This window comes from Oryctolagus cuniculus, chromosome 1 (genome assembly GCF_051225735.1).
Source record: "Oryctolagus cuniculus isolate XC-2025 breed Fujian yellow rabbit chromosome 1, ASM5122573v1, whole genome shotgun sequence".
Classification (NCBI taxonomy): domain Eukaryota; kingdom Metazoa; phylum Chordata; class Mammalia; order Lagomorpha; family Leporidae; genus Oryctolagus; species Oryctolagus cuniculus.
The window spans coordinates 142,836,280-142,861,133 of NC_142867.1; the positions used below are offsets into that span (position 1 = coordinate 142,836,280).

The 24,854-nt window shown below is 40.6% G+C and overlaps 1 protein-coding gene across 25 annotated transcripts in view; it reads right to left on the reverse strand.

Moving 5' to 3' along the window:
* AOPEP (aminopeptidase O (putative)) overlaps nt 1-24,854 on the reverse strand; it is a 406,706-nt gene that overhangs the window by 337,987 nt on the left and 43,865 nt on the right. For all 25 annotated transcript variants that reach the window (XR_011379142.2, XR_011379141.2, XR_016236048.1 and 22 more), the window contains exon 3: nt 5,606-5,772. Coding sequence is in view for 15 of the 25 variants with exons in the window: in XM_089335804.1 (XP_089191930.1) it covers nt 5,606-5,772 (167 nt within the window). In the remaining 10 variants the exon portion in view is untranslated. The remainder of the gene's footprint in view (nt 1-5,605; nt 5,773-24,854) is intronic.

The window sequence follows — 24,854 nt, forward strand, 5'->3', positions numbered from 1 at the left end:
CTTGCACATGAATGTTCATAGTATATTTTTCAAAATGGCCAAAACAATACAAATGTTTGGGGCCAGTGCTGTGGCATGGCAGGTAAAGCCACCACCTGCAGTGCTGGCATCCCATATGGGCACAGGTTCTAGTGCCAGCTGCTCCAGTTCTAATCCAGCTCTCTGCTATGGCCTGGGAAAGCAGTAGAAGATGGCTCAAGTCCTTGGGCCCCAGCACCCATGTGAGCAACCCAGAAAAAGTTCCTGGCTCCTGGCTTTGGATCAGCACAGCTCCAACCATGGCGGCGAATTGGGGAGTGAAACAGCGGATAAACACTTCATCTCTTTCTCTCTCTCTCTCTCTCTCTGTGGCTCTGCCTTTCAAATAAATAAATAAATCTTTAAAAAATACAAATGTCCAACAGGTGAATAGATAAATTGGTTTATTCATAAAGATTTACTCATCAATGTATATGTTTTTTTAATGTGCAAGGCCTGTTTTTTTGTTAAAATATTTATTTATTTGAAAGGCAGAGTTAGAGAGAGGCGGAGGCAGAGGCAGAGAGAGAGAGAAAGGGCATGAGGGAGGGAGGGTGTGATGGAGGGAGGAAGAGAGAGAGAGACAGAGAGAGAGAGAGAGAATCTTCTATCTGCTGGTTCACTCCCCAAATGGCTACAATGGCTGGAGCTGGGCCAACCTGAAGCCAGGAGCCAGGAGCTTCTTCCAGGTCTTCCACGTGGCTACAGGGGCCCAAAGATTTGGACCATCTTCCACTGCTTTGGGTGCATAAGCAGGGAGCAAGATAGGAAGTAGAGCAGCCAGGACTCAAACAGGGGCCCATATGGGATGCTGGCACTACAGGCAGCTGCTTTACCAGCTGAGCCACAGCACCAACCTACAATGTATATATTTTAAAAAAACTACTGACACCCACAACAATGTGTGTAGAGGAATCTCAACATGACTCTGACTGAAAAGAGGCAGACACAAAAGAGGACACACTGAATGATTTCACTTGTATCAATTATTACAAGAGGTAAAACCAGCTAGAGTGACAGAAATCAGATCAGTGGTTAACCAGAGTAGAGATAGGGAGGAATGAATGCAAGGGCACAGAGAAATTTCTGGGGTAATGGAAACCTTCTATGTCATCATAGGGATGCTGATTAATCACATACACATGTACGCTAGTATTCACCAAATTTCATTGAATAACACATTTTAAATGTATGCATTTATAACATGCAAATAACACATTAATAAAGTTAATTAAAAACAAGAAGTACAGCATCTAACTTCATTCTGGAAAATTTTTAGTTACATAAATTAAAAAAAATCTGTGACTACGGAGGCAGGAAAATCAGACTGCCTCCAAAGAATTAATAAAAAAAAAAAAAACTGTCACATTTCTGGGGCATGCATCTGGCCTAGTGGTTAGAATACAGGCTAAGAGTACCTAGGTTCAATACCTGACTCCAGATTCCTGCTAACGCAGACCCTGGGAGGCAGCAATGAGAGCCCAAGTGATTGGGTTCCTGCCACACACATGGAGACTTGGATTGCATCCCAGGTTTCCTTGGCTTCAGCTCAGGCTGTTGGAGACATCTGGGGAGTAAACTAGCAGACGGGGGAACACTTGTACTCTCTCTTTCTCACACTCTCTCTGCCACTAAAACATATTTAAAAAAAAAAAAAAAGAAAAATCCCAATTCAATCCCATCAAGGTGGCATGTACCAATGCCATCTAACTAGTCCAAGTGATCAATTTCTGTTCACAATTGATCATAATCATAGGACTAAGAGTCAAAGGGATCACATAAACAAGACTAGTGTCTGAAAATACTAACTGATAGAATGAAAAAGGGAGAGAACGATCCAACATGGGAAGCAGGATACACAGCAGACTCATAGAATGGCAGATACCCTAAACAGCACTCTGGCCTCAGAATCAACCCTTAAGGCATTCGGATCTGGATGAAGAGCCCATGAGAGTATTTCAGGCATGGAAAGCCAAGATACTCTGGAAAAAAAAAAAAAAAAAAAAAAAAAAAAAAAAAAAAAAAAAAAAAAAAAACCAACACAACACCTAAATGAAAGATCTCCGCAAGTGAGATCCCAGTGGAAAGAACAGGTCATCAAAGAAGGAGGTACCTTTCTCTGAAGGGAGGAGAGAACTTCTACTTTGACTATGACCTTGTCTAAATAGGATCAGAGTCGGTGAACTCAAAAGGCTTCCATAGCCTTGGCAACTCATGGCAAGAGTCTAGGGTGATTACTGATGCCATAAACAAGAGTGTCAAATTGTTAAGTCAACAACAGGAGTCACTGTGCACTTACTCCTCATGTAGGCTCTCTGTCCTTAATGTGCTGTACATTGTGATTTAATGTTATAACTAGTACTCAAACAGTATTTTTCACTTTGTGTTTCTATGTGGGTGCAAACTGTTGAAATCTTTACTTAATATATACTAAACTGATCTTCTGTATATAAAGAGAATTGAAAATGAATCTTGATGTGAATGGAAGGGGAAAGGGAGCGGGAAAGGGGAGGGTTGCGGGTGGGAGGGAAGTTATGGGGGGGGGAAGCCATTGTAATCCATAAGCTGTACTTCAGAAATTTATATTCATTAAATAAAAGTAAAAAAAAAAAAAGAAAAATCATATTCCTTCTCAGAAATCCTAAATGAGACGATGGTGATGGACAGGTAAGCTGAATGATGTATCTTATCTATTGTGGATAATGCTGCAAGGAACATGGGACTGAGATATCTCTTGGACATACTGACTTCATAGCCTTTGACATATACTCAGTAGTGCAACTGCTCCTCAAAGGAAGTGACATGAATCTATCTCAACATCTTGCCACCACTTTCATCGAATCCTCATATATTTATTCAGAAGAAAGCATTTTAACACTCCATGATCTGTGGATTATACAATGGATACTTTTCCCTAATTTTTATTGCTAGCTCAGGCATTTGTGGCTATAATAACTTCATCACAATAAGGATGGATTTGGATGTATTTTTGAATAGTATCATAGTCTTTCTCCCAACAGTGCTGAGGAACTGTGGCTAAATAAATTCAGTAGCAGGTGTGGACGACAACCATGGCTTATATTCTTATGAAAAGTTGGATTAAGATCTTTAGAAACTTTGAACACTGGAAACATTACAGTATCCTCCCCACTCCCACCTCACCAATTTTTTAAAAAATATTCTAGCTAGTAGGAGTAAGTGTAAGAACATTAAATAAAGTTTCTATGTTTCTCATTAAAAAAAATCAACTGCAACTTAAAAATAACAGTAACAATATGATTGGCTTTCTCCCAATGCTTTACAATTTGCAAATCTGCAAACACTGTGTGCCAATTTATAAAATTTAATTTTGATTTTTTTCTTAATTTACAGTTGTGTTATGTTTGGTTATATCATTTGTTATGTGTGTCATTTGGTTAAGTTATACTGCCCTAATAATCTAGTCTTATCATTTTGGAAAGACAGAGTTTAGTGTTTTTTTAAGCTTTGAAAATATAAATCTACCTTTTAAAAGTTTTCATAATTTATTTTCATCCACATGAAAGAGCAACAGGGAGAAGGAACGAGCAAGAGAGAGAAATCTTCCAACCTATGGGTCACTCTCCAAATGCCTGCAACAGCCAGGCCTGTCAGGCCAAAGTCAGGGTCCTGAAACCCCCTTCTTGGGCCATCATCCACTGCCTCCCAGGATGTATTACTAGGAAGCTGTATGGGAAGCAGAGCAGCCAGGACTTGAACCAGCACTCTGATATTGAATGTGAACATTTCAAGAAGCAGTTTAACCTACACTGCCATAACACCAGTCCCTGAAAATATATTTTTTGATTATTATATAAACCATGATTGAGACTGAAGGATCAATTAAAATTTCTCTACTACCAACAAAATACTAAAAAGAAAATAAATAAATATTTTTTAAAAAGTTTATACCTATCCAATTATATTCATAAGCAATACAACAAAAAGCTAATCTAAACATGAGAAGAATCAGAAAAGAAACTTTAGGTCCTTCTAGAAAAAAATATGGTAGGTATGCCTCAATCTACTGAAAGATGATTCAAGAGCACAGGAGTGAAGATGGACTAAATACATAGTTCGAGGGTGATGTGAAACTGAATAAAATTGTAAAACAATAATAGTAATTCCTAGAAGAAAATATAATACAAAAGCAAAATAGAGAAATAACATAAGTTCCCAAATCCTAAATTTTATTAATTAAAATTGAAAATGTAAGTGCGGAAAGAATGAAAAGCAAATGTCCATGAAATTTCTTATTTGATATTAAGTCCAGAGATATTGGTTAACTAAATTCTGAAACACCCATCTATGGAATACTTACAGTCAACAAAATAATGAGGAAGCTCTTCATGTTCAGATATAAAATATCTATAAGATAAATTTATTCTAAAGGGAGAAGCATGATGCAAAATTGTGTACAGAGTACCATGATTTATGCAACAAAGGAAAATAACATTATACGACGGAAACTGGTAACTTGGGTTGTTTGGATTAGAGGATACTGAGTGGGAAATTAGAGCAAAGAGGCTACTGCAATGGTTTGTCCTTTGTCTCTGCACAAATGACTCACGTAAATGTTAGGTACTTTTAAAAATAAAATTTTAAAACATATTATTTGTCTTGCTTTTGCTTTAAAAATCAAGTAAATACTCATTCAAGACCTTAGTACACATGAAAATCTAGCTTATGATAAATAGGGTATCACCAATCAGAAAACATGAAAAATGTTCAAGATGAACTTTGAGTCAAAAAAGGCAGAATACCCACTGCTATATGCAATTCTGGAATGATAATATGTACTATAATATAGATTTTAAATAATGGAGAGAAATGCAACAAAATGCTCACCATCATTTTCTGTAAAATTATTTACTATTTTTACTTTTCTGTATATTTGAAGTTTCTGTAATAAATGTGGGAGGAGATACTCTATTTTAAACAAGGAAATACAACTACAAAAATTTTACCAGGCATGAATGTATTCAAGAGCTAAACTGAAAAGAGTTTATTATCACAATAAGTAGTAAGTCATGGATAAATCCTTGACAGTACATTAGCACTTGCCTTCCTTTCTCCTATATCTCTTTGGTTCAGAATATCACGCAGGCAAATAGTGCGTAGAACAGATCTTTTACCAGGAATAAACACAGTGGGCCAGCCAACAGGAGCGCTATCTCTAAACATCACGAATAACCACGTCCAGACACACCATGGCCACACCACAGATAACTCAAACACTATGGTGTTTCCATGACACATTCGCCTGCCCAGAAAGTCTTCAACCAAGACCACCCACTTATGGCCCACAAACCACCATGTGAAGGTTAACTGCTGGAATAATCTCTGAATTGATAATTCTGGCATGAAGAGCCCCAAATCCCCGGTCCAGGCTCCTAAGTCCCCCTCCCCAACTCCTGCTTGCTTTTACTGGCAGGATATTTTACAGTAAGTTCATATCCAACCCAATTAATAAAGGAGTTCTTTAAAGTTTAGAAAAACACTGCTTATTGGGTTCCTGGGTCCAGCATGTGTGTGATACATAAATAAGCAAAGAACACATGTACAGTACCTTCTCGAATCTGCGTTGGCTTGGCAGAATTTTCCCCACTCATTAAAACAACAAAGGATGCAGCTGCTCGAACTGTAGCCTGCCATGTTGACATGGCAACCGGTGGCTCCTGGCATGGAAAAAGGGCCCTGTTGTTTATGGGAGATCCTATAGTATAAACACATGGCCTGCAGAAGAAAGACAAAGAAACAAAGGGGGAGAATCTTTAAAATGAGTTGTCACTTTTCTCACCACCAATGGTAGTGAAGGTTAAGTTGAGCTTTCAAAGGGAAAACATTTGAGGCTTTGTAGTTGACTAGTTTCAAGGCATATTGAACTGGAACTGCCAATAGCTGGTTACGTGACTAGCTGAGTGGTTATTTCTCCCATATGAATTACTTAAATATGTAAAGAGGGATTATTTTTTAAGGAGGAAAATAATTTTGAACAAGGTTTTAAATACAAAGTCTGCCAAGTTATAATTTACATTACCCTTGCCCCTTCCCTGAGGCCTTTATGCCTTCAAAAGAAAGAAAAAAAGGTTTTAGAGACATTCTTACAAACCTTTTGGAAAGTATTCTGGAAAAGAAAATCTGTTTGGAGATCACTGAGATATTAATGCTTGGAAAAACAAGCTGGTGGTCTCAAATCCAGTGCTGGCGGGCAGATATCCCCAATGTTGGAAACCACCATCTCAAATGGAACCCTTGTGGGAATCCTTGTGTGGAGGCCAAGAACAAGGGTTGGCGCATAAACAGCACTGTGGGTCACAACAACCAGGATTGTGACGGGAAGGCCAAGTGTACAGAGACATTACCAAAGCAAGTGTACAAAACCAAGGGTATGACGTTAGGACTTGTTCTGTTGCAGCTGAAAAGCACAAACCCACCCAAACCAAGAAAGATCCTTTCCATGACTGAGTCATGGTTGACAAAGAAGGAAGACTGACAAGATCAAAGGAATCCATTCTTTAGATACCACAGAACAGAAGGCACATGACTGATTCTTTAGGTAAACATCTTAGGAAAGAGTTTCAAGTTTTTGTTTTTCAGGAGTTGTAACAAATATGATGTTGTTTTATTCAGCTTGATTTACAGAGTAAATAAATAAAGCAGAGTGCTACTTCTTTTGGATAAACCGGTTTTCCATTTTCATTAACATCATTATAATTGAACATCTATAGTGTTCCTACAATGTGCAAGAACACACAAATGAAGTTCCTGCTCTGTCAGTCATGGCCCAGAAGTTGAAGAGAAAACTGACCAGGTATTAACGAAGAGATAATTTAATATAGGGAATTGGTTATATAAATGACAAAATAGCTGAGAAACAACCAGGGGACAGGGTTTAGTCTCAACAGAAGTGGCTGTTACTCCCCAAACAGAAGGTGCTGGTGCGTTACTATGGCAGGGACCCTCCAGCAGACTCCAGGGTCAAACTGGAGACTGTCAAACAGAAGCTAGGGACACAGAGGACATTCAGTCACACCAAAGCTGCTAAAGAAAGCATGGAGGGGCTGGCGCTGTGGCGAAGTAGGTAGATCCTCCAACTGTGGCACCAGCATCCCATGGGCACTGGTTCTAGTCTCGACTGCTTCGTTTCCAGTCCAGCTCTCTGCTATGGCCTGGGAAAGCAGTAGAAGATGGCCCAAGTACCTGGGCCCCTGCACCCACGTGGGAGACCTGGAAGAAGCTCCTGGCTCCTGGCTTTGGATCGGCCCAGCTCTGACTGTTGTGGCCATCTGGGGAGTGAACCAGTGGATGGAAGATCTTTCTCTTTGTCTCTCCCTTTCACTGTAACTGTACCTCTCAAATAAAATAAATAAATCCTTAAAAAAAAAAAAAGGAAGGAAGGAAGAGAGCAAACAAGCAAGCATGGAGAAGAGATGGAATACCTTGTTTCTTTGCCAAGTCCCACTCTCAAATCCTCCATCAGTGCGTCCACTGTCCACAGCTACCAGGAAGCCCTAAGACAACAGAACCTGAGAAACGTAGCTCCTTGCCATTCAGAGATTATAATAAGAGAACAAAATGAACCTTAGAGCAAACAATTTACTAACAACCACGGTAAAGTCCCTTAACCTCTCTGAATCACAAGTGAACAGGTGGGAAAGGCAAGGCGGTGAGCTCCACTGTCCATTCTGGTGAAAAAGTCTGATTCTGAATCCTGCTGCTAGACCCAAGAACAATCAGCAAGCTTTCAGGGAAGACCCAGAATCTCTCATTAACTTCCGAGAGTTCTGAGCTCCCACCCTGATCTCCTTGGGTCCTTGGTTGATTGACTTAACGTTAGGTTAGCGAGAGAGTGGCAGCCATGGTTGGGGCAGCCGTCGTGCAAGGGCTTCTGCTCAAATGGCTCAGGTAGATGGGGTCAAGGCATGCTCAGTTCTGAAAATTCTACCTATTAAGTGTTTTGATTTTTCTCAAAAAGTCAATGTTAGAGAAGGGTTCCAAGAAAGAAAAGTATTGTCAAAGGAAAGGAAGTGTCTTCCCACTGCCATAGGACAAGTATTACTTAGTCCTCCTTCCACTGACAATGGCAGACCCTGAAAAACAAATCTTTCTCTCACCAAAGCAGAATGGAACCCCAAGAGCTCCAGGAAGCCACTTCCAATCCACATAGACTTACAGGTTAAACCTACTGGTCCTGCTTAAAGGGAAATCACAGGCTCCTGTCTACAGACCTCCAAAGATGTTCTCTGCCTTGTGCACAGGGAGAGGGGAAGGGGGATGGCCCCATACTGTGGGCTGAAGTCCTAAAGTGCTAAGGCCAAATGTGAAACCATCTGTGTTCTCATCACCCCACTTGCCAAGGGTGATTCTGGTATTACATGTCTTCCCTCTCCTGCATGGGAAACACATCCTCCACAAACAACAGAGAGAAGAAGCAGTCAGCTCCTGAGCTGCCCTCCAGGGACCATTGCCTCATGGAATTCATACCCCCCACACTGCCTCAGGGTTGGCCACTGCTGTGGTTTGAACAAGATTTAACTCCTAAATTCATGCAGCAGTAAGTTGATGGGACTAAGAGGGTGGAAACTCAAGCCAGTCGTGATGCTTAGGCCTAGTGGGAGACTTCTAAGTCAGTGGAGATGCATCCTTGGAAAGGGGCTCTGAAGAGACAATGGGCTGGAAAAGCTGAGTTGGGCTCAGCCATTCTCTGACCACTGGCCCACTATGTGGTCTTTCCTCCATAAGCACACCTCCCACCACGTAACACTCTGCACCACCTCTGGACTCTGCCAGATGCCCAACCAATGAGGTGACAGAACCCTGAAGTGTAAACCTCCAAAACTACTAAATAAGCCAAAATAAACTTCCTTTACAAGTAATTTGTCTTAGGTATATGATTTGATTGTAATAACAAGCTCACTAATATAGTCTGTTACCTATGGGATATGACTGAACTGAGGGCTTATCACTTCTGAGGTTAGATTATTAAAAACATGCAGCTTTTGTCTTAGGAGTTCTTTACTCTTCCTCCCATTTGTTTGAGAGGAATCCAGCTGCTAGCTATGCATGAGGACACTCAGGCAGCCTAAGAAAGGGTCCACAGAGTGAAAAACAGATTTGTGGCCAACCGTCAGTGAGAAACCGGGGCCTGCAACAACCATGCGATCGCGTGAGAAAGGATTTTCAGCTCTAGTAAAGCCTTGAGATGCCTGCAGTCCCAGCCAACAGCTTAACAGCAACTTCGCAAGAGATCCTGCACCTGAACCACCCGCCTAAGTTGCTCCTTGATTTCTGACCCTCAGACACGTGGAAGCTAACAAATGTTTGTTCTTTTTAAAACTTTATTTAAAGACTTCATTTATAAATTATTTGAGAGGTAGAGTTACAGACAGAGAGAGGGAGAGACAGAGAGAAGGGTCTTCTATCCACCAGTTCACTCTCAAATGGCCACAACTGCTATGGCCAGGCCAATCCAAAGCCAGGAGCCAGGATCTTCTTCCAGGTCTCCCATGAGAGTGCAGGGGCCCAAGCACTTGGGCCACCTTTTGCTGCTTTTCCAGGCCACTGCAGAGAGCTGGATTGGAAGAGGAACAGCCAGAACACGAACCAGCGCCCATATGGCATGTTGGCATCACAGGCAGAAGCTTAGCCCACTATGCCACAGTGCTAGCCACAAATGTTTGTTCTTTTAAGTTGCTGAACTTTGCAGCTACAAGTAACTAACAGAATGTCCTGAGGTTCCTGGCCCAAGTGATATATTAATCAGCTTTTTGTAACTATAATAAAATACCTGACAGAAGCTATTTATAAAGGAAGGAGGTTTATTTCAGCTCACAGCTTTGGACATTCTCAGTTCAAGATCTGCTGGTCCCATTGGTTCAGATGCTGCTGACGGTAGCCATGGAAGATAAGTAGATAAAGGATCCCATGATGAACCAGGAAGCAGAGTGACTGGGCCTACCGAAGGCATTGCAAGCCAACCCTTTCATCAAGGCCACACCCTCAGTGATCTAAGAACCTCCCACTAGGCCCCACCTCTACCATAGTAATAGGATTGCTTCTATCCTCTCAGGACCATTAACCTGTGAATTTGGGGTCTTAACTTTCCCACGAGATCAGAAGCCAAATCTTGTTCAAACCATAGCAAGAGACAAGACTGATGATAAAGCTATTAAACGAGAGCTCAGGAAGGCACAAGGCAGAAGGAGGACATCCACCTCTTCAATTTGTTTATAAAGGGCTTTACTCATCACGTGGCAGGGACAGTTTCATGGACACAGAGACTGTGTCTTCCCAATCCCAAACAGTGTAGTGCTCAAAAATGAGACTGTCTGAAATCAGACTTGAGAATATTTGGGAAGGATGATTCCATGCAGTGGTAAGTATTGATATTAAAGGCAATTTTGACTCTAGGTGCTACACACAAATCAAGGGGAAAATTCTTCCACTGACTTAAATTAAAAACCAGCATGTTGCCAGCATTCTTTCTTCTCCAATTCTGTGTTATTTCCCCTCTGTGTACCTCTAGATATTTCATGCTAGTGCTTCGTCCCCAGAGCTTCCTCTGGATCTCCCACGTGGGTGCAGGAGCTCAAGCACTTGGGCCATCTTCCACTGCCTTCCCAGATGCACTAGCAGGGAGCTGAACTGGAAGCATTACAGCCAGGACTCAAACCAGCACCCATATGGTATGCCAGCATAGCTGGTAGAGGCTTAACCTGCTTCACCACAATGCTTGACCCCTTTTTTCTGGCTTTCTATTTAGTATCCAAAGCTATCAACTCTGAAATCATAGATTAAATCATCAATATAAAACTGCACCAGGGGCAAGCATATGGCACAGTGGTTAAGACATGACTTTTTTAAAAAAATCTTTTTTATAGAAAGCTTTTATTTAATAAATATAAATTTTATAAGTACAACTTTTGGATTATAGCGGTTCTTCCCCCTATACCTGCCTTCCTATCCCCAAACTATCCCACCTCCTACCCCCTCTCCCATCCCATTTTTAAGATTCATTTTCAATTATCTTTATATACAGAAGATCAGCTTTATACTAAGTAAAGATTTTAACAGTTTGCACCCACACAAACACACAAAGTATAAAGTACTGTTTGAAGACTACTTTTACCATTAATTCTCATAGTACAAGACAGAGGTCCTACATGGGGAGCAAGTCCACAGTGACTCCTGTTGTTGAATTAACAATTGATACTCTTATTTATGACATCAGTGATCACCCGAGGCTCTAAGACATGACTTTTGATCCTGCATCCCATATCAAATGTCTAATTCAAGTCTTGGCTCTTCTGATTGTAGCTTCCTGCTAATACTACCTGGGGAGGCAGCAGGTGACAGCTCAAGTTCTTAGGTCCCTGACAGCCATGTGGGAAATTGGGTTCCCAGCTCCTGGCTTGGGCCTGGCCCAGCCCCAGTGGTTTTGGGCATTTGGGGAGTGAACAAGCAGACAAGAGTGCTTGCTCTCTCTCCGTCTCTGAAACTGTGCCTTTCAAATAAATAAATAGATCTTTTTTTAAAAAGCCACACTCAGAAACACAACCATATCTAATACAAGAGTCAATCTCTTACTGGAATGTTTTCATAAATAGGAAAATAATCACATAAGGGAGAGGTTCTGGACAAAATTTCCTGGAAATACAGACTCTTTTTTTAAAAAAACAGATTTATTTATTTATTTGAAAGGCAGAGGCAGAGTAACAGAACAAGGGAGAGACAAAGAAATCTTCCATCCACTGGCTTACTCCCCTTGGCCCCAACATTTAGGGTTGCGCCAGGCAAAAGCCAAGAGCCAGGAACTCCATCTGGGTCTCCCACACAAGTAAGAGGGACTCAAGCCCTTAGGACATGTTTTGCTGCTTTCCCAGGCACATTAGCAGAAAGCTGGATCAGAAGCAGAGCAGCAGGGACTGAAACTGTTACTGAGAATGGGATGCTGGCATCACACAAGGTGGTTTAACCCACTGCACCACAACTCCGGCCTGCAGACTGTGCTCCCAGCCAACTCCCTTCTTGGACTTTCCCTCCTTCTCAGCTGCTAACTCACTTTTCTCTTCCCAACATGCCCAAACCAAGTGCCACAAACATAAGCCTCTTTATAAGCAATGGCCTTTTGATGTTTAACAATCTAATATCTTCATGCATGTCTCACAACACAGTACAGATATCTGAAGACAATTGATAATTAGGTAGCTTTTAAAAGGGATGAAAGCTTTATCCTCTGGATAAAGCCCTAGTGATGGAATTTGGGGCATCTGCCTGCTGGTGGAAGATGGGTGAACATGGGGTCTTCACAAAGACATGAAATCATACTCCTTTATAGTGACTCAGGAATAAAGACGGGGGTAGGCATTGTGACACGGCAGGCTGAGTCATCACTGGGGATACCTGCAACCCATACTGGAGTGGCCACTGGGGTCTCAGCTACTCCACTTCCAATCCAGCTCCCTGCTAATGCACCTGGGAAGCAGCAGACAATGACTGCAGTACTTTAGTCCCTGCCACCCCTAAGGGAGGCCCAGATAGACTTCCTGGCTCCTGGTTTCAACCTGGCCCACCCTAGCTGTAGGGAGCATTTGGGGAGTAAACCAGTCGATGAAAAATCTGCTTCTTTCTCTGTCTCTCCCTCTTTCTATCACTCTACCTTTCAAATAAATAAATCTAAAAAAAAAAAAAAGTAAGCATGGATTTTATCATGCACAGTTTCAAAAAGAACTATAAAGAGGGCTGATTATTCCCTGCTCCCCTGCCCCATCCCACGAGGGGAGGAAAATCTATGTGGATTTATAAACAAGCTCTACAGTTATCTGAAAATAAAATCAGTGAAATAAATGCAGCTGTGTTTATTCAGCATGCACCTTGGCCATGTTGCTCAAATGTTCATGGGACAGATATCACATGTGCCAGCCTGAAATTCGCCAATGCTTGTAACTTCATCTTTTCCAGACCAAACACTCCTTCTAGCACACAAATGGAAACTTCTTCTCAATAGGGCTCATGTAGGCCACAGTCTCCATTTCGCTTTCTTTTACAAAATTTTTGTTTATTTATTTTCATTTTATTTGAAAGGCAGAGACACACATACATGAGAGAGACAGAATAGATGGAGAGAGATCTTCTATCTGCTGGTTCACTCCCCAAATACCTACAGCAGCAGATGCTGGGCCAGGCTGAATCTGAGTCTGGAACTCCATTGAGGTCTCCCATGTGGGTGGCAGGGACCCAAGCATTTGAGCCATCATCGGCTGCCTCTCAGGGTATGCATTAGCAGGAAACCAGATTGAAAGCAGAGGCGCTGGGACTGGAACCAGGCACTCCAATAGGGGGATGTGGGTGTCACACACTGCAACTTAACCACTGCATCTACCCACTTTTTACTTTCATGTTCCACAAAAACCAAGAGACAGAACTACTAAAACTGGGAAGTGTCAACTCTGATTCACTCACAATCTTCCCTACACACACACACACACACACACACACACACACCTCTTCCTTATTATCATTTTACTACATGGCACAGTTATCAAAATAAGAATTCATCAATCATAGTGAATATATGGTAGATCCAGGGAAGATTCTTTTTTGAATTGAAAAGACTGATTTTGTGTAACATCAATATGGACAGAATTCCAAGTGGCTGGGTCAGAAATCCAGCACTTCTTTCCAAGAGGTGTTTTGAACACAAAATAGGCAAGCTGCTGATAGGGCAAAGCCAGCATTCCTAATCTGGAGTCCGTCATGGACACAGTATTTTATACGTGGAGAATATTCAGACATCCTCTCACGGAGTCTTCTTGTTGCATACATGAGGAAATTAGGTGGGGGAAGCATGGTTTAACATCTGGTTTTTATGACAAGCTAAAAATACTCCAAAAGTCTATGTCTTGCTTAGTCCAATAGCTGAGCAATAAATATGGCAAAAAAGTAGATCTCCTTATTTTGCCAACTTCAACTTCATGTTATCTAAAAGAAAGAAGTATCATAGTACTTTAAAAAGTTTAAATTTTAATATCACTTTAACTTGTATTTCCCAAGTTAGTTCTCTTATCTTTAATGGTTATCCAAATAATTACAGCTTTTCTAATAAATTTTCTGTATTATGCCAAATTTCCCCTCCACTCAACTCTCATTCAGCGATGCCATCAGCCAAGCTGACCTCCTAGACAACTTGGCTGCTTCCTCAATCTACTTCATGATCTTAAGGGAAAAGGGAATGGGTTACCAGAGAGAATGCTTTGGTTTTAAATAACATTTAATCAGGAGAACAGGAAAGAATGCAAGAAAATGAAGAAACTGTGAAGAAAGATTTCCATTCTTAGTGCTTTTTTCTTATGGATACTGAAGAGCTAAAATCAAAATGATATTACATCCCATTCCTTTCCACGTTTGTAAGAACACCTTTAGACATTCTTGACCTGTCCTTGTCTTTAGCAAAACCTTTTTAGAGGGCACACATATCCACACACCACACAGCAGCGTATTTTTTTCCAAGAATCATTTTGCATCACTGCTACATATGTATTCCTTCTATCAGTCACTTGCTCACCCATAATCCTGTATTTGAACAATGGAGGTAAGAAAAATATTTAGGTTCAAGAGCTGACACAACTCTAAATTAGTTCTATTAAGATAAGAAAATAGAATTTTCTACTTACAGATAACTAAGAACTAGAATAACAATGGTAAAAATGAAATTATTGAAAACTGTTTAGGGCCAGCAGTATAACACAGTAGGTTAAGCCGTAGCCTGATTCTGGCATCCCATATGAATACCAGTTCGAGTCCTGGTTGCTCCACTTCCAGTTTGGCTCCCTGCTAACGTGCCTGGGAAAGCAGCAGAAGACTGCCCAAATTCTTGGGCCCTCCTACTCAGGGGAGACCAGGATGGAATTCCTGGCTCCTGGCTGTGGCCTGGCCTAGCTCCTGGTAGTCATTCTGGGGAGTGCACCATTGGATGGAAGACCTCTCTCTGTCCTTCCCTCTCTAACTCTGCCCTTCAAATAAATAAAATAGAGATTCCAAGATGGCGGATTATGGAGAAACAGGCTGCACTGGGCTAAGGATAAACAGTGAAAAGTGTAGGAAGTGCACTCTCAGGGGAGAACTGGAGAGAAAACTCGCACTGGAAATCCTACATGAGGAGGAGGAACGCCGTGGACCTGTGTGAAAGGTGCAGACACACATTACGAGCACAAACACAGCTTTAGCAGTGAAAGCTGGAGCGGGCAACAATTTGGAGACAGGTGAGACCGGACTGTAGCAACCCGTGGTCACTTAGCCAGAGGGAAAACATGGTGTGGGTCTGGACTGGAGCCCTGGGGGCTGGAGGCTGCCTGTGGACCCAGTGGAAGTGGAGGGGGCACATTTATCTCGCCCCAACTTCCCCACAGCAGCACCCGTTGCCCAGCTGAGAGAGGGCAGGCACCACTTTGGGTTAGGGTGGCAGCCTCTGCACATGCACACAGCAGCTGAGACAGGACGCCTAATGGTAGTGCTGGCGTTAGTGGCAGGCAGGCGGCAATGTTTGGCCAGTGGCTCCCATGTGTGCGTGTGATCCAGAGATTCTAGCAGAGGGAACGGTCCACAATCCCCACTGACTTTGAGTCTGGTTGGGAGGTAGAGGAAGACACGTGGGATGGTGGGCACCCGCAGGTTCCCAGGGTCAAGATGCCTAGGCGGAACTGTCTTAGGAAACATCTGCTTCTCTGTTGACTGGACAGGCTGGCAGGGTGGAGAGAAACCTCTGGACCCAGGAACTGTGGGAGCCTTGTGTTCTGAGACCATGGGGACTCGGTGGTTACACGAGAAGGTGCAGGGTGTAGCTGGGTATTGAGATCTACCACACCAAACTTGAGTGCTACCCTGGATAATCCCCCCATCCTGGAGCATTGGTCAGAGCTCCTTGGCCACAGCCACCACACACCTCTTGGTAGTCACTGAAAGTGCAGACAATTCCACTGAACCACAGAAGCATAGCTCACAGATAAAGCCATCAAAGGAAAAAAAATCAACTCACAAATGCCTAAAAAGAAAATGCAGAAATTCAAGAAGCAAGAATAAGGAAGACACTATGCCCCCTCGTCCCAAAGGAACACAACAACATTTCAATATTAGAAAGCACTGATGAAGAGATTCAGGAAATGCTTGAAATGGAATTCAAAAAATTAATCATAGAATTACTCAAAAGCAAGAAAACAAATCTTTGGAAATTTACAGTAAGACCAAAAAACAAACAAACAAACAAATCAAAAAAGAAAATAAAAAACTTAAAAATAAAACAGTGTTGGAGATTTTGGAATACTATTACACAGCCCAACAGGTGGGTCTTAGGAGTTCCTGCAAGTGTAGAGAGACAATGGGGGGCCGGCGCCGCAGCTCACTAGGCTAATCCTCCGCCTTGCGGCGCCGGCATACCGGGTTCTAGTCCTGGTCGGGGCGCCAGATTCTGTCCTGGTTGCCCCTCTTCCTGGCCAGCTCTCTGCTGTGACCAGGGAGTGCAGTGGAGGATGGCCCAAGTGCTTGGGCCCCGCACCCCATCAGAGACCAGGTTAAGTACCTGGCTCCTGAAGGAAAAAAAAAAAAAAAAAGAGACAATGGACTAGAAGACCTATTTAGTGAAATGCTTACAGAAAACATCTCTAATTTGGAGAAAGAAAGAGACATCCAAGTAGAGAAAGTACATAGAACTCCTAACAGACATGACCAGAAAAGATCTTCACCATAACAACTGTGGTCAAACTCTCCACAGTAAAACAAAGAAAAGATTCTAAAATGTATATGAGAGAAATGCCAGATTACTTTCAGAGGATTTCCTATTAGACTCACAGCTGACTTCTCAGTAGAAATCCTTTAGGCTAGAAGGGAATAGTAAGACATAGTCTAAGTCTTAAATGAAAAAAAAAAAAAAAAAAAGTCAACACATAATACTTACCTTGCAAAGCTCTCATTTATGAATGAAGGTGAAATAAAGATTTTCCATAACAGAAACTGAAAGACTTTGTCACTATTCTTCCAGCCTTACAAAATATGCTTAAGGATGTGCTACATACAGAAACACAGAAAGACAGCCATCATTATCAAAGAATGAAAAGGCAGAAAAGACCCCAGAAGTACAAAAGAAATCCAAAATAAACAATAGGAATATTTAGGAAAAATGGCAGGACCAAGTTGTTACTTATTAACAGTCACCTTGAATGTAAATGGCCTCAACTCTCCAGTTAAAAAGATAGACTGGCTGAATGGATTAGAAAACAAGACCCATCTATTTGCTGCCTACAGAAAACACATCTCACCAACAAAGATACACATATAATGAAGGTGGAAGGATGGAAAAAGAAATTCCATGCTAATAGAAACCATAAAATAGCTGGTATTGCCATCCTAATATCAGACAAAATAGACTTTAACATAAAAACAGTTAAAAGAGACAAAAAATGACACTATGCAATGATTAAGGGATCGATTCAACAGGAAGATATGACTATTAGAAATGTATACAAAATTACAGGACACCTAGCTATTTAAAATACATGCTACATAAATCTAAAGCAAGACACAGATTTCAATACAATAGTTACGGGGAACTTCAAAATCTCACTTTCAGCATTGGACAGATCAACTACATAGAAAATCATCAAGGAAACAACAGAGTTAATCGACACTATAGACCAAATGGACCTAACAGATATCTACAGAACTTTTCACCCCACAGTGGCAAATACACATTCTTCTCATCAGTGCATGGAACTTTCTCTAGGATAGACCACATGCTAGGCCATAAAACAAAGTCACAGCAAATTCAAAAAAATCAAAATCATACCATGCATATTTTCTGACCAGAATGGAATAAAGCTGGAAATCAACTCAAGACCATCTAGATCATACGCAAACACATGAAGACCGAACAACATGGTCTTGAAAGAACAGTGGGTCATAGAAGAAATGAAGAAAAATCAAAAAATTTCTGAAAACAAATGAAGATGACAATACTTCATACCAAAACTTATGAGTTACAGCAAAAGCAGTGTTAAGAGGGAAGTTTATAGCAATCAGTGCCTACATGAAGAAACTGGAAAGTGATCAACAAATAAATGAGCTATCAATGCATCTCAAGGACCTAGAAAAACAACAAAAAACTAAACCCAAAACTAGTACAAGGAAAGAAATAATTAAAATTAGAGAATAAACAAAATGGAAACAAAAAAAATTAGTGAAATCAACAGCTGGTTTTTTTTTTTTTTTTTGAAAAAATAAGCAAAATTGATACACCACTGGTACAACTAACCAAAAAAGAGGGAGAAGACCAAAATCAATAAAATAATCAAAGAAAGGAAATGTAACAACAGATACCACAGAAATAAAAAGAATCATCAGGGATTACTACAAAGAGCTGTATGCGAACAAATCAGGGAAACCTAGAAGAAATAGATTCTTGAATATATATAATCTGCCAAATTGAGTCATGAACATAGAAAATAGACCAATAACCTAAACAGACCAATAACCAAGACAGAAATTGCATCAGTAATAAAGACCCTCTTAACAAAGAGAAGCCCAGGACATTTAAAGAAAAAATAATTCCAATTCTTCTCAAGCAATTCAAAACAACTGAAAAGGAGGGAATCCTCCCAAACTCCTATGAAGCCTGCACCACCTTAATTCCTAAGCCAGAAAAAGATCCAACTGAGAAAGAGAACTATAGACCAATTTCCCTGAAGAACATAGACACAAAAATCCTCAACACAATATTAGCTATTCGAATCCAACAACACATCACAAAGCTCATTCAACCTGGACCAAGTGGGATGTATCCCTGTTATGCAAGAATGGTTCAACATTCGCAAATCAATCAATGTGATACAACACATTAAACTGAAGAACAATAACCATATGTTAAGCTCAATAGATACAGAGAAGGCATTTGATAAAATACAACATCCTTTCATGATGAAAACCTTAAGCAAATTGGATACAGAAGGAACATGCCTCAACACAATCAAGGCAATTTATGACAAACTCATGGCCTATTGAATTCCTATTGAATGGGAAAAAGCTGGAAGCATCCCCCCTAAGATTTGGAACCAGACAAGGATATCCTCTCTCACCATTGCTATTCAATATAGTCCTGGAAGTTTTAGCCAGAGCCATTAGGCAAGAAAAATAAATCAAAGGGATACAAATTAGGAAGGAGAAAACCAAACTATCCCTATTTGCAGATGACATGATTTTATATATAGGGGATCCAAAAGACTCCACTAAGAGACTATTGGAACTCATAGAGGAGTTTGGTAAAGTGGCAGGATATAAAAACAACACACAAAAATCAATAGCCCTATGAGAAACAGTGACTTGATCAGCCCTTGCCCTGACTGTTGATGAACAATTTAATACGTTATCCCTCTTAGTATTTTTTATTTTTGTTCTACTTAATACTTTTGGTTGAATACTGTAATCAATACACAGTTATTCTTAAGTGTTGAAACTTAACTGAAAAGTGATTGCTGGTAAATATAAGAGTGGGAATAAGAGAGGGAAGAGATGTGCAATTTGGGACATGCTCAAGCTGACTTGCCCCAAACAGTAGAGTTAGAAACATACCAGGGGATTCCAGTTCAATCCCATCGGGGTGGCATGTGCCAATTGCATCTCACTGGTCCAGGTGATCAATTTCTGTTCACAATTGATCATAATGATAGGACTGGGAGCTAAAGGGATCACATAAACAAGACTAGTGTCTGCAAATATCAACTGATGGAATAAAAAAGGAGGAGAACGATCCAACATGGGAAGCGAGATGCACAGCAGACTCATAGAATGGCAGATGTCCTAAGCGGCACTCTGGCCTCAGAATCAGCCCTTGGGTCATGTTGATCTGGCTGAAGAGCCCATGAGAATATTTCAGGCATGGAAAGCCAAGACACTCTGGCAAAAAAAAAAAAAAAAAAAACAAAAAAAAAAAAACACAACAACAACCACACCCAACCCTAAATGAAAGATCTCCATGAATGAGATCCCAGGATCCCAGTGGAAAGAACAGGTCATCAAAGAAGGAGGTACCTTTCTCTGAAGGGAGGAGAGAAATTCCATTCTGACTATGACCTTGCCTAAATATGATTAGAGTCGGAGAACTCAAAAGGCTTCCATAGCCTTGGCAACTCATGACAAGAGCCTAGGGTGATTACTGATGCCATAAACAAGAGTGTCAAATTGTTAAGTCAACAACAGGAGTCACTGTGCACTTACTCCTCATGTAGGATCTCTGTCCTTAATGTGCTGTACAGTGTGATTTAATGCTATAACTAGTACTCAAACAGTATTTTTCACTTTGTGTTTCTGTGTGGGTGCAAGCTATTGAAATCTTTACTTAATATATGCTAAACTGATCTTCTGTATATGGGGAGAATTGAGAATGAATCTTGATGTCAATGGAAGGGGAGAGGGAGCGGGAAAGGGGAGGGTTGCGGTTGGGAGGGAAGTTATGGGGGCAAATCCATTGTACTCCATAAGCTGTACTTTGGAAATTTATATTCATTAATGAAAGTTAAAAAAAAAATAAAGAGAAAAAAATCAGTAGCCTTTGTATACACAGACAATGTCATGGCTGAGAAAGAACTCTGTAAAAAAAAAAAAAAAAGATTTATTTATTTATTTATTTGAAAGTCAGAGTTACACAGAGAAGGAGAGAGAGAGAGAGAGAAAGAGGGAGGGAGGGAGGGAGGGAGGGAGGGAAGTCTTACATCCGCTGGTTCACTCCCCAATTGGCCACAACAGCCAGAGCTGCACTGGTCCAAAGCAAGGAGCCAGGAGCTTCTTCCAAGTATCCTACATGGGTGCAGGGGCCCAAGGACTTGGGCCATCTTCTGCTGCTTTCCCAGGCCATAACAGAGAGCTGGATTGGAAGTGGAGCAGCCGGGACTCGAACTGGTGCCTATATGCGACGCCAGCACTGCAGGCGGTGGCTTTACCCATTACAGAACAGCGCCAGCTCCGAGAAAGAACTTTTAAGATCAGTCCCATTCACGATAGCTCCAAAAAGAATCAAAAATCTTGGAATAAATTTAACCAAGGATGTCAAAGATCTCTATGATGAAAATTACAAAACACTCAAGAAAGAAATAGAAGACACAACAAAATGGAAAAATCTTCCATGTTCATGGATTGGAAGAATCAACATCATCAAAATGTCCATACTATAAAAGCAATTTACAGATTCAATGTGATCCCAATGAATATACCAATAACATTCTTTGCAGATCCAGAAAAAAATGATACTAAAATTCATATGGATACACAAGAGATCCTAAATAGCTAAAGCAATCTCATACAACAAAAACAAAGTCAGAAGCATCATAATACCAGGTTTCAACACATACAGGGCAGTTATAATCAAAACAGGCTGGTACTGGGACAGACCTGTAGACCAATGGAACAGAACAGCAACTCCAGAAATCAATCCATGCATCTACAACCAACTTATCTTTGACAAAGAAGCTAAAATCAATCTCTGGACTAAGGACAGTCTCTTTAACAAATGGTTCTTGGAGGCCACACAGCAGACTCACAGAATGACAAATGTCCTAAATAGCACTCTGACCTCAGAATCAGCCCTTAAGGCATTCGGATCTGGCTGAAAAGCCCAGGAGAACATTTCAAGCAAGGAAAGCCAAGATATTGTGGCAAAAAATAAGCTACATGGAGGATCTCTGTGAGTGAGACCTCAGTAGAAAGAAGGGGCTATCAAAGAAGGATGTACTTTTCTCTGAAGGGAGGAGAGAACTTCCACTTTGCATATGGCCCTGTCTAAATATTGATGGAGTTTGTAGACTCAAAAGGCTTTCTTAGCCTCGGCAGCTCATATCAAGAGCCTCCGGTGGTCACTGATGTCAAAAAATAAGAGTGTTAATTGTTAAATCAACAACAGGAGTCACTGTGCACTTACTCCCCATATTGGACCTCTGTCCTTAATGAGGTGTACTATGAGAATTAACAGTAAAACCTGTCTTCAAACAGTACTTTATACTTTGTATGTCTGTGTGGGTGCAAACAATGGAAATCTCTACTTAGTATAGAGTTGGTCTTCTGTATATAAAGTGAATTAAAAATGAATCTTAGTGAAAAAAATGGAATGGGAGAGGGAGTAGGAGGTTGGATGGAAATAGGGGTGGGAGGGCAGGAATGGGGGGAAGGAACACTATATTCCTAAAAGCTGTACATATGAAATTTGTATTCATTAAATAAAAGCCTTAAAAAATGGTGCTGGGGAAATTGGATCTCCACATGCATAAGTATGAAACTAGACCCCTACCTTATACCTTACACAAAAATCCATTCAAAATGGATTAAAGACCTAAATCTATGACCAATACCATCAAATATTAGAGAACATTTGGGAAACTGAAAGACACTGGCACAGGCAAAGTCTTCTTGGAAAAGATCCCAGAGGCACAGGTAATCAAAGCCAAAATTGACAAATGGGATTATATCAAGCTGAGAAGCTTCTGCACTACAAAAGAAACATTCAGCAAAGTGAAGAGGCAACCAACAGAATGGGAAAATAAATTTCCAAACTATGCAACTGATATAAAGTTAACATTCAGAATCTTATAAAGAGCTTCAGAAATTCAACAATAACAATACAAACAACCCAGTTGTTAAGAAATGGGAAAAGGATTTGAACAGGCATTTTTCAAGAGAGGAAATTGAAATGGTCGACAGACACTTGAGTAAGAGCTCAGGGCCACTAGCAATCAAAGAAATGTAAATCAAAACCACAATGAAGTTTCACCTCACTCCAATTAGAATGGCTCTCATACAGAAATCAACAAACAACAAATGATGGTGAGGATATGAGGGAAAAGGTGTCCTGGTCCACTGTTGGTGGGAATGTAAACTGGTGCAACCACTGTAGAAGACTATATGGAGATACCTCAGAGATCTGAATATAGATCTACCATATGACCCAGCCATTCCACTCCTGGGAATTTACCTAAACCAAAAGAAATCAGCATTTAAAAGAGTTATCTTCAAAAAAAAAAAAAAAAAAAGCCGGTGCTGTGGCTCAATAGGCTAATCCTCTCCGCCTGTGGCACCGGTACACCAGGTTCTAGTCCCGGTTGGGGCGCCGGATTCTGTCCCGGTTGCCCCTCTTCCAGGCCAGCTCTCTGCTATGGCCAGGGAGTGCTATGGAGGATGGCCCAAGTCCTTGGGCCCTGCACCCACATGGGAGACCAGGAAAAGCACCTGGCTCCTGCCTTCGGATCAGCGCGATGCGCCAGCCGCAGCCCACCGGCCATGGCAGCCATTGGAGGGTGAACCAATGGCAAAAGGAAGACCTTTCTCTCTGTCTCTCTCTCTCTCTCTCTCTCTCACTGTCCACTCTGCCTGTCCAAAAAAAAAAAAAAAAAAATAGTTATCTGTAACCCCATGTTCATTGTGGCATAATTCACAACTAGGATATGGAATCAACCCAAATGTCCATCAACTGTTGATTGGATTAAAAAAAAATTATGGTATATATACACTATGGAGCACTACTCAGCTGTAAAAAAAATAAAATAAAAATGAAATCCTGTCTTTTGCAACGAGTTGGTTGCGACTCAAATCATTATACTTAGTGAAATAAGCCAGTCCCAAAAAGACAGATATCATATGTTTTCCCTGATCTGATCTGAGGTAACTATTAGAGTACCTGAAATGTAATATATTAGAGTGAAATAGACATTTTGAAAATCGATGAATGTGTATAGCCCTTGTCTCCTGTTGAGAAACAGTGGTTTTTGTTTTTGTTTTCTATCAGATCATTAAGTATATTGCAGAGATCACTGTAAAAATTAAGAGTGGGAATGTGAGGGGGTGGGAGAAAGTGTTGGAGCATGGATGGGGTGAAGGGCGGAGGAAGGGGAAACACCACTATGTTCCTAAATTTGTATATATTAAAAATATGAGATCTGCATAACTTAAATAAAATTTTAAAAGAAAACTGAAATAAATAAATTAAAGCTTTTTTAAAAATTAAATAATTTAATTTAAAATAATTTTTTTACAGCTTCAAAGATATTTTCATGTCTTTTCCAGAGAATACTGCCACTTGGTAAAAGCTCTCACAAAAAGGGAGTGTCAGTGTAGATAGACAGTGACCTCTTTCCAAATTTGAAGTTATCCCTTTTTTAAGTAAAATTTTAGAACAGTTTTAGATTTTAAGATAATACATAGAGTTCTGATATACCTTATACCAGTTTTCCCTACTATTAGCATTTTACATTAGCACAACTGTCACTAATGAACATTTAGTGAACACTATTACTAACTGCAGATTTCGTTCATATTTCCTCAGTTTTTTTAAATATCCTTTTTCTACTTCAGGATTTAACATGATTTTTTTAAAATATATTTTCAAAGGCAGAGGAAGAGAGAGGGAGAAACCTGGCTCCTACCATCTACCATCTATTTACTTAATTGCTCGATTCCAGTATACATCAATAGTGCTACCAGAATTACTCATCTGTAGTCCCATGGAAACAACTTTATCGACTACACTACAGTATTTATGCACAGTTCCTTTAGCCGTTAGTCCTACAGACAGCACTCGTTTCCAAAGTTACTTAAGGCAGCACCTTTCCCCCATCCCATTCAGTAAGACTGCTTCACACATTCCTACATTCATTCATACAGTACAGTGAATCTGCTGCGCATGTTTTGCATTTCATCCTGGGATTATCTAACACCCTAAATTATTATTTGTTTATTATCAAACAAAATAATTTGTTTTACTTTTTAAAAATTTATTTATTTATTTGAAA